This window comes from Arachis ipaensis, chromosome B4 (genome assembly GCF_059453495.1).
Source record: "Arachis ipaensis isolate K30076 ecotype BB chromosome B4, ASM5945349v1, whole genome shotgun sequence".
NCBI lineage: Eukaryota > Viridiplantae > Streptophyta > Magnoliopsida > Fabales > Fabaceae > Arachis > Arachis ipaensis.
Genome location: NC_142439.1, coordinates 135,513,005 through 135,528,678, shown reverse-complemented (window position 1 = coordinate 135,528,678; position 15,674 = coordinate 135,513,005). Strand labels below are relative to the sequence as shown.

The 15,674-nt window shown below is 34.5% G+C and overlaps 1 protein-coding gene and 1 pseudogene across 1 annotated transcript; one reads left to right on the top strand and one right to left on the bottom strand.

The window, feature by feature from the left end:
* Positions 1-37: 37 nt before the first annotated feature.
* On the bottom strand, positions 38-11,303 carry LOC107637136 (disease resistance protein Roq1-like; annotated as a pseudogene).
* Positions 5,982-10,696, top strand: LOC148569342 (uncharacterized). The gene is made up of 2 exons (XM_088483575.1): positions 5,982-7,170; positions 8,676-10,696. Exons 1-2 carry the CDS (start codon positions 5,982-5,984, stop codon positions 10,694-10,696), a joined length of 3,210 nt encoding a protein of 1,069 aa, XP_088339701.1.
* Positions 11,304-15,674: the final 4,371 nt, after the last annotated feature.

Here is a 15,674-nt window from a genome sequence, read left to right as displayed (position 1 = left end):
CTTGATTCAACCCCCTTCTCAAGTTCAACTAGAACCATCAGAAGGTCAGCGAAGGATGTGCGGGAAATGACGAAGTCCAATTGCCGCGAAACCGGAAACAGAGACCAAGTGCGATGGCATTTCCTTCGTAACGTGGGGATGGGACTAATACGCTGTTATCTTCTCCCCGACGATCAAACCATGGCGGTATTTCCTCCCCTGACGTCAGAATTTGCATTTGCAGGACGTCATCACCATCTCCCCTCTCTGATGCTGCTTCTGCTGCAAAGACACAACACGCCTTTAATATAGATAAGCAACTGGATGGATGCAGTGATCCACAATCCCGTGCGTGTAACTCTCTCAGACTTGGTGGAAGCTCTGGCAGAACCTCCAGATTATGGCAGTTATCTAGCTTCAGACGTCTTAGCTTGGGATGATTATATATACTAATTGGAACCCTAGCAAATTTGTTATAAGATAGATCCAAATCCGTCAATGACTCTAACTCGCCAATATCGAAAGTGGTCAAGTCTCTAGATTTGGGAAAGCATTGGAATAATTGCAGGGTGGTCAAACGGGTTTGACTCTTGAGAGAAAGCAAAAGTTCAATGAGATTTGGACAATCATCAGAAACAGAATCATTCAAGCAGGCAGGGGATTGGCATCCCCATAACCTCAACGTGGTTAGGCCACCTAAAGTTCCAAGTGATGATAAGGAGCCACAAGCGCTGCATGACTTGCATCCAGGATTTGTGCGCAGAGGCATACATGTAGCTTTGAAAGTACAATGTTTCCTGCATATAGTTAAGTGCAACTCAGAGAGACTCTTTAACCATCCAGTGCTCGTGGTCGTGGGTAGCCCTTCTATGGGTGTATCACACAAAGAAAGACATGCTAACTTTGTCATGCATTCTCCAAATTCTGGGAGTTTCTTCAAATTCACGCATTGGCTAAGATCAAGTTCGCGGAGGGAACTCATCTCCAATTTACCAACTGCAAGAGTTCTAAGCTTTGGGCATTCTCTTAAATTCAATTCAACAAGGCTCTTGTGGACTGCCAGGGATGAATGAATATCATTCAGCTCACAACAACTTGAAAGATGAAGTTTTTCCAGATTGGGAGCCCCAGAAAGATCTGGCGTTTGCTTCAGCTGCTTGCACTCTGACAGATCTAAGTGTTTTAGCAATCACAAAAATTGCTGGCCCCTAGCATTGCTCCAAAAAAAACGATAGCTAGCGTTAATATATTTTTGTCGCAAATGTTAATCCAATAAAATTTGATAAAGCACTTTTGAAAAGGTTCACCTTTTTGCCATGCCACACGTGTTTAATTTTGCTGGACAAATCAATTTCAACAAGTTCATAGTGTTCATCTTCCTTAAGGGGCAAACTTTCCATTGGACATTCTGTCCAGCGAAGAACTTCTAAGGAAGTAGGAATATTGGTGATTATGTGAGCTGTGACACCATCTAAAATGAGCAACTTCAGCTTGCACATATTTGATGAGAAAACTAAACTTCTCCCGCGCACATCAAGTCCGTCCCCACAAAACTTTATGAAGATACTCTCTGTTTCTTTAACTCCCTACGAAGAAAGACAACCAGAGGAAATGCAATCTTGTTATTAATTATCAGAAAATTATGAAAATAGTTAATTAAAATTTGTTCATTTAAGTTTATCAAAAATTTATGTGCACACAAAAAACTAGTAATTCAATAAACCATTATGTATATGTATATGAATGTATGTGTGTTTTTAGCTCATTTTCTATGTTTTACATTTTAATATGTACTTTACGGATGATTGATTTAATGGTAATTTTTAGTATATACTTAATATAGTTATAATTTAATATAATTATTTTTATTTTTATTCTTTTTAATTAGTCATTTTTATTTATTATATTTTTTTGGTCTTTTTAAGCTATATTTCAATACTTTAATGCAAGACTAACACTATCAAATGTAATATAAATGCGTACATAATATTTTCATAACTAAAAAAATATTTAATTTTTTAATTTTATTTTTCATAATACATTTTTGACATTATTATTATTATTATTATTATTATTATTATTATTATTATTATTATTATTATTATAAACTATAAATTGTTAAAATATTAAATAAAGTGATATATATATATATATATATATATATATATATATATATATATATAAATGACAAAGATAAGATATAATCAATGAACACAATTAGACAAAAACAAATAAAAATTATAAAAGCATACATTTTAGTGTTTTAAGAAATTTATGTTCTAATACATAATGAGCCAATTGTTTAGCAAAATAAGAAATAGAATTTTGATTATAAAAATAATTGTGCAAAATATTAAGAAAAATGAAAGAGAAAAAGAAAAAGAGTAAGAGGTATATAAAATTAAATGAGAGAAGATAAAAAAATGTGTAAAGTGTTTTTAATTTATATAGTAAATAATTAAATATGAGTAAACTTGAGTCTAAGAAGAGAATGAATTTGGTGGCCATAATTTGAGAATAAGTGAACTAGAGCATGAAGCATCATAATTCACACGTCTCAACATTTTTTGGAAAAATTGGCACGTACCTTGTTCTGTTTGAGTACACGATTGATATGATTGGCAGACCACAACCTGCTAAGCTGGCTACCATCATTTGGAGACTGGTTTACAATGTCTCTACCCATTTCTTGTAGCAAGTCATGCATCTCCAACTTATCAGATACTATAGTAACCAAAGATCTTTCAATCAAAACTTTAATATCAGCCTCTGGATTATAGCCACGACAAGTTACTAATAAATCAGTAACTCTCTTTTTACGCTCTCCCTTAAAGAAGCAGGCAATGTCTAAAAAAATTTCTTTTGTACAGAATCTAAGCCATCATAGCTTATTTTTAGATTATTTTTATACCTTTTTCCAATATCTAGATCTAGACCATTTTTTAGTTTTTCCAACTCACTACGCCAATAACCGATGTCTCTGCTTCCATTAAAATGTTTACCCAATACCTTAAGTGCTAATGGTAGACAACCGGAATGCTCAACAATTTCTTGGGATATTTCCAAATAACCTTCATTAGGTTGGTCCTGATTAAAGGAATTTAAACAAAAGAAACGAAGGGCTTCTTCTTGGACTAAAGTTTGAACCTCATAAGTTGCATGCACTGCATGCCTTTTAAGTAGGTGCATATCTCTAGTTGTAATTATTACTCTACTTCCAAGACCAAACCAACCTCGCTTTCCAGCCAAATTATCCAATTGGCTTATATCACTTGCGTCGTCAAGAACAAGGAGAACTTTCTTTTTGCATAAAGCGTTTTTTATTACTTCTCTCCCCTGATTCTCATTATCTAACTTACACTTAATGTGACATTGAGCAAGAAGGTCCATTTGTACTTGGACTACTAATCCCTTTTTCTTGCAGTTCTCTCTAATAATTTCAAGAAAACAACAAACTTTGAATTCGTTATCTTCCATAGATTTATAGACTGCATGGGCGATAGTTGTCTTACCAATGCCACCCATGCCCCATATGCCTATAAAACGGACATCATTCACCCTAATATCTGCAAGTTTAATCACTTCCTCCACCTTTGAAGCAATCCCAACAAGTTTTTCATCAGAGGGTGGCAATTTTGGGAAGAGCTTTGTATGTATGTGTTGGGCAATGCTTTCGACGATCGTCGCCTCATCTTGCCTATATAGGAAAGAATGCTTTTTAAAAAATAGTGCTTTGTATGTATGTGCTCTAAGTCCCGTTGTTAGGGAAAAGATGAGATAGAAAAGATGAGAAACAGAGAAAGTGATAAATATTTTAGCTTATTATGCCGGGTAAAGTTGTTTCTTCAATTATTTTTGTTTAATAGTAGTAAAGAAATGCTATTTATTCAATAATTGCTCAGTCTTTAATTAATTTTTAAATCTAAAAAATTACTTATATTAATTTTTATATATTCATTTTTCAATTTTTTATAAAACTAACCTCAAATTCAAATGAAATTTGATCTTCCTTTCTAAAATCTTTCTCATTCACCGAACCTCTATCTCAAAATTAATTATATGAATTGGGTTGCTAATTAATGTCTGATATCATCAATATATTATTATTATTATTTAACCACACCCTATTAAAAACAAATGTTAGAATAAAAAAATATAGAGTTTAAAGATTAAGCTTTAGAATTTAGAGATTATAGATTATGATTTAGTGTTTAGACTTTGGAATTTAGAATTTAGAATTTTGGATTTAGAATTTAGAATTTTAAGTTTAGCATTTTGGATTTAGAGATTAAAATTTAAATTTCGTTTTAAATTTAAATGTATTTTTAGTTGATTTTGTATGATAAATATAGAAGATAAAAAAAATGAGACATTAAATTTTAAAATGTGTTTTTTATTTAATGATCATTAGCTGAATAAAAGCTAAGTTTCATTAATTAGTTTACTTATATTGATATTAATATGCCAATATTTCTTAAACATTTCTCATTAAATAAAATTTTTTGTTAATTAGACAATTTTATTTTATTCTTTTATTTTTATTTTGTATAAATGGTTGAGATTTAAAAAATTAACCTAATAATTAATAACATTTTTCTAAATTTTCAGATTAATTACTTATATTACAAAAAAAATACAAAAAGAATAATATACTATTTTATTTTCTAATAGCAGGTCATTTCTTAAAGGCCTACATTACCTATTTTACCTAAATTAGCATTCAGTTTACATAATAAAAATATTTTTATTTTATGAGATTTTTTATGTTATTTTAAAATATTTGACCCAATTATATTAGATTTTTATTTATCCAAAACTATATTTAAAATTTAAAAATTCCATAAAAGGCAAAAGAAAAGAAATTTCTCACAAAAAAATATTTTATCATTATAAAATAAAATTATTCAAAAGAGTTATATTTAACTTTATTTTTCCTGATACATAACAGTAATTCAATCATTCTAAAATATGTAGTGCTAGGGAGCCAATGACCTAAGTGTACCATGTGTACAATGAGCTAAATCTTTGGTCCATGAATAAAATGAACATTAACCATCCGGATACCAAGGATAATAAACATCTTATGTCATAAAGTCACTTATCCCAAAAATTTAACCTAATTTTGGGGTTCACCAAGGATCAAACTCTTAACCTTTCAAATCTAGAACTCTAATACCATATCTGAAACCACTCATCCTAAAAGCGTAACCTGACAAGACAATGTAACACTAATGGTCATATCTCTAATACTTCCTAAACCTCTATTGTACACATTGTACGCTTAGGCCATTAGCTTCCTATACTTTCTGTTCTAAAATATTTGGCTAATTATTAAACAAAACTTTATTTTTCACTAAATTTTCTTTCTAAATTATTCTCATATGATATATGATGTGTGTTTTATCCACATAATTTGCAACAGAAAACGAAATTAGTGATGAGTTTGGCTTAACTGATTGTTGGAGTCCCATCCAGCGTAACTGGCAACTTGTATTAAGGCTTCTCTCCATCGCTTGACCTTTTCACTGTCTCCTCCAAATTTCCCTTCATGATTCCTGAATGCATCCTCAAAGGTTTCTATTTGGTGCCTCACATCAGAAGGGTCCACACCATAGAACATTGGTATCAAATTCATCAACACTTCAGGCCCAAGGCACACAAAATTCCAACAATAGGCAAGACCAAATAGAATGATCAATTTTTGTCTTTTTCTCTCTATTCTATTTGTAAATTCTGTCTTTTGTCTTTTTCTTTCTTTATACCTTCTTAATGTTTCTAGAATTTAGATGACCTTTTCTTTTCTGTTAGAAATAGGAATCTTCTATCATGATACGGAAAGATTTGGTTTGTTATGAGAGTTGTCCATGTATATATATTGTCTCCCTAAAATCATTCAATTCAAGAAAATATATACATTTTCTTCAGCCTTCTTTATCTTTTTCATTGCTCTGCATTTCTATTATGGTATCAGAGCTTCTTTAAAGAAGCTCTGCTGATACCCAATGGCCAAGACCACTAACCCAAACACACCACACTCTTCTTCTTCTTCTTCTTCTAGCTCTACAAATACAAATGCAGAAGCTATTTCTTCTTCCTCCACAGACACATCCAACCCTTTTTACATACATCCTAGTGAGAGTCCCACTTCTGTTCTGGTAACACCACTGCTCACTGCCAACAATTACCACTCATGGAGTCGTGCTTTCTCCATGGCCGTCATCATGAAGAATAAGCATGGATTCCTCACAGGAACCATCCCCATGCCCTCTCCTGAGGATCCCACCTTTCCTGCCTGGGAAAGATGTAACAGTCTCGTTCTATCATGGTTGTTCCATTCTCTTTCCCCTTCCATCACTCAAAGCGTCATATACTTCTCAACCGCCTCCACTGTATGGGAAGACCTACGAGAACGTTTTTCACAGATTGATTTGTTGCGAATCGCAGAACTACAAGAAGAAGTATACGGACTCAAGCAAGAAAATCAATCAGTGACAGATTTCTTTACCTCTCTGAAAACCCTCTGGGAAGAGCTGGAGAATGCTAGACCCCTACCTCCGTGTAGCTGTCCAGCTAAGAAGCATCGAAATCAAGATTTTGTAATTCGTTTTTTGAAAGGGCTGGATGAAAGATACGCTGTTGTTCGCTCACAAGTTTTGATGCTCGACCCTCTGCCTCCAATTACTCGAGTCTTCGCAATGGTGATCCAGCAGGAGCGAAATCTTCAAATCGCTTCTGGAATCCTAGATGATCAACGCCTACTCGCTGCTGCTGTCAATACTCGCCGTCCTGCACCAGGGCGAGGCCGCGGCGGTTACTCCCAAGGGCGTGGTGTTGGCTCTAACAAGCAGTGTACCTTTTGCGGCCGGGTGGGGCACACTGTCGATGTGTGCTATGGAAAGCATGGGTATCCACCCAGTCACCCGCGATACCCCGGTCATCCACGCCTCCCAGACCGAGCAGCTTCCTCCAGCAGTAGCGCCGCCATGACCGTGACATCTTCCTCTCATTCACATGCCCAGTTGCAAGGAAATAGGGCAGTAACGGGTAGCACTCCAGAACCTCTTTTGGGCCTTACTCCACAGCAACATAACACTCTGATGGCTTACTTGAAGCAGGCCGAGGCCCATGTGCCAGAGACTAAAGATGATAAGGGTTCCTCCTCCTCCCAATCTGGGCTTCTTCCCAGTCCACGTACACATATCCTTTGTTCTGCAAAAACCTTTTCTATTTTAAACAAAGATTTTTCAAAAACTTTTAGTGATACTTGGATCATAGATTCTGGTGCTAGTGATCATATTTGCTCTAATTTATCTTTTTTTGTCTCATACACAAAAATAAAACCTATTCTTGTTCACATGCCCAACGGTTCAAATGCTACTGCACATTACAGAGGAATAGTTAAATTTTCATCTTCTTTGACTATTATTCATGCATTATATTTACCTCAATTTCATTTTAATCTTATCTCAGTGTCTAAGCTCACTTCTACATTACCTTGTGAACTTATTTTCTCTCAATTTTATTGTCTCATACAGGAATCGAGCAAATCGAGGATGATTGGTTTGGGTGAATTAAGAGATGGGTTGTATGTGTTAGACAAGAAGTCTACTACAAATTCATCAAACGACATCCATCCCACACATATTGCTTCAATCCACACCTCCAACCTATGGCATTTTAGATTAGGACATCTTTCTGGACACCGTCTTAGCATTTACATAAACAATATCCTTTTATTTCCTTGAATCATGAAAATGAAGCATGTGATGTATGCCATTTCTCAAAGCAAAAGAAACCTTCTTTTTCCATTATTTATAATCGTGCTCATGCTCCTTTTGATCTATTGCATCTTGACATATGGGGACCTTTTAGACAAAATTCAATCCACAACCACAAATATTTTCTAACTATTGTGGATGATTTTAGTCGATTCACTTGGATTATTTTACTAAAATCCAAGAATGAGGTTTCTCAACATGTCATCAATTTTGTTGCTCATGTTGAAACACAATTTGACTCTAAAGTTAAAACAATTCGTTCAGACAATGGCCCGGAATTTTTAATCCCAAATTTTTACTTGTCAAAGGGGATTCTTCATCAACGAAGTTGTGTTGAGACTCCCCAACAAAATGGGCGTGTCGAACGTAAACATCAACATATATTAAATGTAGCAAGAGCCTTAATGTTTCAATCTAATTTGCCCCTTAATTTTTGGTCTTATGCTATAAACCATGCAGTTTATTTAATAAATAGAGTTCCCTCTTCTATTCTTGATTTTAAAACTCCTTTTGAAACTTTGCTTAACAAAGCATTTAACTACAATGATCTCAAAGTTTTTGGTTGTCTTTGTTTTGTTTCACCCCTTCTCAACCATCGTTCCAAATTTGATCAAAGGGCTCACAAAGCCATTTTTCTTGGTTATCAAATAGGTACAAAGGGATTCATTGTTTATCTTTTGGATCAAAAGAAATTTATGGTGTCCAGAAATGTTGTGTTTTATGAGCAAACTTTTCCCTTTTCTATAAATCACAAACAAAGACAAATACTCAGCCCAACACCACCAGCTGAAAACACCCCATTCCTAAACACTACACAAAATGAGATAGGCCCACATAAAATTCCAACAATACCCTCCTTACCTATTGGGCCACAACCCTTGACCCATGATCCAATCACTCCCCCCTTATCTCTCTCAGACTCCACAACGTGCCCTAACTACCCTCCTTATGTTCAATCCCCAGCAGCCATTACTGACCCCTCCACTGTGCCCTCAACCCTTCTCCAAGACCACCATACACAACCTACCAATTCCACACCTACTCCTTTACCGTCCTCCCCTACCACTCCAAACTCATCAACATCGACCGATACCCCATCTTCTACCTCACCCAAGACCACCGCCCCTCCCATGCCACCACTGCGACAAAGTTCCCGTGCCACCAGGCCACCCATACACCTTCAAGACTACGTATGCAACGCCTCTCTTCATTCATCCACGTCAACACCCTCAAGAACTCGATATCCAATTTCTTCTGTCCTCTCTCTCTCAAATTTCTCAGCCAGTTACAAAAGCTTATTATCATCTTTATACTCTGACCATGAACCTCGGTCTTTTCAAGAAGCAAATCAATCCCCTCAGTGGCGTGCCGCCATGAAAGAGGAACTTGTTGCTTTGGATTTGAACCAAACATGGTCTCTGGTGGATTGCCCTCCACGAGTGAAACCCATAGGCTGCAAATGGGTTTTCAAAATTAAAAGGCATCCAGATGGGTCCATTGAGCGTTACAAAGCACGGTTAGTAGCAAAAGGATTTACGCAGACAGAGGGCATAGATTTTCTGGAGACCTTTTCCCCAGTGGTGAAACCTACCACTATTAGACTGGTCTTAGCCATTGCTTCCATCCGAAAGTGGCCAATCCATCAGCTCGACGTCAATAACGCTTTTCTTCATGGCGATCTTACTAAAGTTGTGTATATGGATCCACCTCCCGGCCTCACTCTCAGTAATCCAAGGATCTGCTGTCGTCTTCACAAATCCTTATATGGACTGAAACAATCGAGCCGAATGTGGTATGACAAGCTTTCTGTACTCTTGATGTCTTGTGGGTATCAGCAGACTGTCTTTGATTATAGCCTTTTTGTTAAATTTTTGGGCAATAAAATTTCTATTCTATTGGTCTATGTTGATGACATTGTCATCACTGGCAGTTCAGTTTCTGAATTAGCAGCTATCAAGCGTACTTTGGATGCACATTTCAAAATTAAGGATCTTGGTACCTTGAAGTACTTTCTTGGTATTGAGGTAGCCCATTCCTCAAAAGGAATTTCCCTCTCACAACATAAATATTGCATTGACGTGTTATCTGACTCTGGATTGCTAGGTGCAAAACCTGTTAGTTCTCCTATGGACATCACAACTAAATTGTTTCAAGATGACATCCCTCTTCTTCCTGATCCTTTGGTGTATCGCCGATTAGTTGGACGCCTCATATATCTCACTACTACAAGACCAGATATCACCTATGCAACCCAGCAATTAAGTCAATTCATGACTTCTCCAACTCAGATGCATTACACAGCTGCAATTCGAGTGCTCAAATATTTGAAGAACAATCCCGGTCGAGGCTTATTCTATCCTAGAGACTCTGACTTCCAAATTTTTGGATTCAGTGATTCTGACTGGGCCGGCTGTCCCGACACTAGACGCTCCTTAACTGGATATTGCTTCTTCTTAGGAAAATCTTTGGTTTCTTGGAAAACAAAGAAGCAGACAACAGTGGCTCGATCCTCCACCGAAGCTGAGTATCGCGCCCTTGCAAACACCACCTGTGAGCTTCTATGGATTCTGAACTTATTGCAATTTCTTCACATATCTTGCGATCGTCCACCTGTATTATTCTGTGATAACCAGAGTGCCCTCTACATTGCGGCAAATCCTGTTTTCCATGAGCGAACGAAGCACCTTGAAGTTGATTGCCACCTTGTCCGGCAAAAAGCCCAAGCCGGCATCATGAAACTGCTTCCAGTCCCATCCTCAGATCAGCTAGCCGATATGTTTACAAAAGCTCTCCCAAAGCATCCTTTTCATGCCAATCTTTTCAAGCTGGGGATTTTAGACATCTACCATCCTCCAGCTTGCGGGAGCATATCAAATTCATCAACACTTCAGGCCCAAGGCACACAAAATTCCAACAATAGGCAAGACCAAATAGAATGATCAATTTTTGTCTTTTTCTCTCTATTCTATTTGTAAATTCTGTCTTTTGTCTTTTTCTTTCTTTATACCTTCTTAATGTTTCTAGAATTTAGATGACCTTTTCTTTTCTGTTAGAAATAAGAATCTTCTATCATGATACGGAAAGATTTGGTTTGTTATGAGAGTTGTCCATGTATATATATTGTCTCCCTAAAATCATTCAATTCAAGAAAATATACACATTTTCTTCAGCCTTCTTTATCTTTTTCATTGCTCTGCATTTCTATTAATTGGCACAATCTGTAGCCCCAGATTGTTCTTGCACTCAACAATCTTTTGGAGTTCATCCAAGCACCAAGCAGAGGAAGCATAGTTTGGTGACAGAACGACGACCGCAAACATTGACTCTTCAATTGCTGTGAGAAGTTCATCTGAAATGGCCTCGCCTTGGGGAAGGTTTTTGTCATCTTTATAGATTGTGATTCCCTTTCTGTCCAGTGCGGCATATAAATGGCTAGTGATGAATCCTGTCTTCTCCTCTGAAACTCGAGAACACGTGATTTGTGCATGATCTTGGTGGAGGAGGAGTAGAAGAAGAAGAGGCTTCACTTACAACAGCGGATGACATACGTACCGTCATCAATGCAAGCTTCAAAACTGTATAACTGGATATTTAATTTGTATGTGCGGCAAAGTTGTGGTTGAGGAGGTAGAGGGAAGCGAATGAAAGATGCTCAGAAGAGAGTACGAAAACACAAAAGCTTTAGAAGGGATATGAGTAATGAAGATCCATCATATGTAGTGCGTGTATATATATATATATATGCACGTGTATGCCTTCACTACAGGAAATTAATGGACTGAGAAATCATTGTTTTCACCTTTTAAGGTTGAGTATTGGACAACGACCTTGTCAACAGACCCGGTCATATGAATGACCTTGTCTGATCTCTTTCTTGATGCTATTTCGGGAGACAACCATAACAATAGCCAATTATTAGTTGGGCTCCAAACAAATCCAAAAAAATCATCTAAAATCAATTAAAAAAACATATAAAATCTAAAAAAAAAAACATTTAAAACTAAAAAAATATATTTAAAATATAATAAAAAAGTCTATAATATTCAAAATCTAAAAAAAAATAGAGTAATTCTCCACATACAAGTGATTTTCCATACAAGCCATACAAGTTATTTATATTCATGCTGTTTCACGTTTTTTTTTGCCTCTTTTTCTTCTTCTTCTTTCTCCGTGCTTCCTCTTCCTCTTCCTCTTCCTCTTCCTCTTCTTCTTCTTCTTTCTCTGTGTCTCTTTTTCTTCTCTTCCTCCCTCTTTTTTTATTGAAATTTCTTCTCCTCTTTTCGTTTTCTCTTTCTCCTTCATCAAAATCACCAGAAAAAACGAAGAAACATTATTCAAGGTACGTTTCTTGCCTTCTCTTTCTCCTTCTTCTTTTCGCTGCACGTTCTGTTAGGTACCAGACAAATGACACAGCAAAATATAGAGATGAAAAATTATAAATTTGTATAAAATATGGGAACAATTGAATAACTTTCTTTGAGAATTACAACTTCTCTCTATCACAAGGAGACTACAATAACACTCTCTCTTGACAAAAGGAGAACACACTTCTCTCTATCACATATAAGAGAAAACTACTCAAAGAAATATTATGTTATTCTATCTGGATGACTTAATTGAAATGAATTAAAGAAAAACTCAATTTATAGGTGAGTCTCTTCAATATGAACCATCCGTCAATTAAAGGTATATAATTCTTCTCTTTTTCAACCACTAAAATTCTAAGGTTATAAACTAAGATTGTTTATTACCTCTCATTTTATTTAGGTATTATTTATTTATATATTTTCTAAAATTAGCTTTACTAATTTTTACACGTTCTTCTTCCTCTTCCTGTTCTTCTTCTTCTTCATTTACGTGCTTTTCTCTTTGTTTTCTTTCTTCGTTATTCTCGATTCCCATTGTTTTTTGACGTCAAGCTTTGAAATCGTTTTTGAAGAAGAAGAAGCAGCAGAAGATGAAGAGGAAAAAGAGAAAGAGTTCTGAATTATGCATAAAGTGTACTTCAACGAATTTTGGGTGTATTTCTTAAATCCTTTGGGTATATTTTTGTAATCCTTTGGGTGTATTTCTGTAATCCTTTGGGTGTATTGATTTCAAGAAGAAATATACTGTCTCTCCCTATATTGGGTGTATTTCTTAAATCCTTTGGGTGTATTTCTTGAATCCTTTGGGTGTATTTCTGTAATCCTTTGGGTGTATTTCTGTAATCGTTTGGTTTATTTCTGTAACTGTTTGGGTGTATTTCTGTAATCCTTTGGATGTATTTCTGTAATCGTTTGGGTGTATTTTTGTAATCGTTCAGGTGTATTTCTGAAGTCCCATCATTTTCAAAACTTGATTTCAGAAACCATGAAAATCGAAAAAAACAGAAGGAGATCGAAGGCAAAGAGATAACGCTTTTCCATACAAATCATATAAAGGAAACGAAGATGAAACACGCGAAGATGGTTCAGTAACGCGCGTGTTAGGTCCAACTTGTAAGACTTGTAAATAAAAATAACTTGTATGTATAACACTCCTCAAAAAAATATTTTTTTAATAAGTTTTAATTATTAACTTTATGTAAAATTTATTGTACGTCTGTACCTAGTTTCTATGTACTTTTTGTTTTACCCAACTAGCGTGATTGCTAATCATTCAACCACATTTATTTCACGGTAACGTAATTTATTTTCATCTAAGTATAATGGAGCCATCTGCCATGCCAGAGAAAAAGTCTTCATGTATCTCTCATATATATTTACTAAGCTAACATATATAGTATAAATGGTCATTCAATGAAGACGGTTGCATGGATATTTAACTTTTAGGGTCAAAAAACAAGTTGCGCTAATAATAAACTCTACTATAAATGTAATAGCCAAACATAAAATAAATAAATAAATAAATAAAAATAAAAAGAATAGTTAGTCAAGTGGGATACATCATACATGCCCCAACTATATCTCATTTTCCTAAAGGTAATGCTACACAATGAAAACTGAAAATTTGATGAATAATGAAGATTACATTTTAAATTTAATAAAAGAAAAATCTATCAAAAAAAAAATTGTTATGTGCAATGCATATATATATATATATATATATATATATATATATATATTTTTTATAAATTTAGTAAAAAAATTTACTCTTTACTTAATTTTATTTTTCACACAAAACAAAAATCTCTTTTCCTAATACCCATGTCTATTTCTCATTCCTTTATCTTTCATTTATTCCTTTTCCACTCTTTTTCTAAAACCACAAACTCCCTTTCTCTATTTCTCTTCTCTTCTAATTTTTCCTTCTTTGATACTTTATAACATACTCCCACGCACAATCCATCACATACTTTTAATTTAATTATTATTCTTAGAATTTATTTTTATTTTAATATATCATTTATATAAAAAAAAATTTATTTTTCTCACAATCCATTAATGGAGCTCATGTTGAATAAGTGCAAAAAAATCTTTTAATTTTTAGTTGTCAAAAGCAAAAAATAAAAAATAACAGCTAACCGAACATTATAATCAAAGTTCTAAATTATATCACATCAGACGCAGCCTAGAGAATTAGACAATTAAGTTGGCATTGGTACTCTCCATGGCCCTGTAAGATTATCTCCTTCTCTCTGTAACAAATTTGAATGTGTCTTCTTATGCTTGTCAAAATCTCACTCTATGCCTCGGCAACAAAATATTGAAAACATATTGTCGGGCTCAAGCTTATAAAACAATTAAATTGGTCTCTTAATTTTTATGTAATGATTAATCTGGGAATAGATTCTCTCAATTTTTTTTAACAATTGAGAGAGTAAGGTGTGATCTTCCACCATTAATTTTATAAGTAAGACCAAGAATAAATATGAAAAAGAGAATAATAAAAAGTTAGACATTACATTTTATACTCTCAATTTTTTTTAACAATTGAGAGAATCCATTCCCGATTAATCTCCCAGTTTGTTTTGAACTATATGAATCAACTTAGTTCCTTTTTAGGTGACCAATTAATGAAGTTAAAAAAACTGAGGTACATTAATTGTCACGTAACATCGTGTCATAGGCAACCACCTTATATTGCCATGTAGGAGAGTTTCTGTAATGTGAGAATTTGGAGGCTGTGTTTATGTTCATGTGCGGTGGGTTTACGACTTTTTGGTTTGAATGTTTTTGGAAAGACTTTTAACCTGGGTTTCATGGTGTAATTTGTTGCAATGAGGTTATAGGGAATTGCTTTTTATGGGTGAGAGAGGTGTTATGAAGATGCAGCTAGAGCTTGACGATGTTTGTTAACTTCTGTTGCATTAGCATGAAGTGAGATTTGGCAAGCATAACAAATCAGATTTATGTTCATTACAGAGGGAAGGGGAAAATCTGCAGGCCAAGTGGAGCAGTAATGTTAATTTAATTGCATTCTTCTAAGTTTCCAAGTGTTTTGATATGGGATTACTGATAAAGAATAACCTGCATGTAAGCAAGACATTCAAGATTTGAGCAAAATGGAAAAGCAACTAATGAGCAAACTAACTCAGAGAAAAATGTTAACACTTCAGCAAAAACAAAACTAGTGAAGCGCTTGGACATATTTTAAATCTCAAAAATAGTACACTAATTTATTTATAATATATATTTTGTATTTCTTTTATATTAGTCTTATTTTGGTGTATACCTCTCGTTTAATTGATTTGTGTAGATCGATTCTTAATTTTTGTAAATCCAGGATATTGTAATTTATAAAATACTTCGAAAGTTATAATTTTTTCTTTTCTATATTACTAATTGAATCATCCTATTAAAGTAGTTTTCTTATTAGTTTCTGCGAAAGATCATTTTCTTAAGTTGTGTTGTTTAAATATCACAAAAGACAACATATTAATATATTATAATCATTGGCAACAGATTAATTAGTTATTTCAGTACACATCAACAT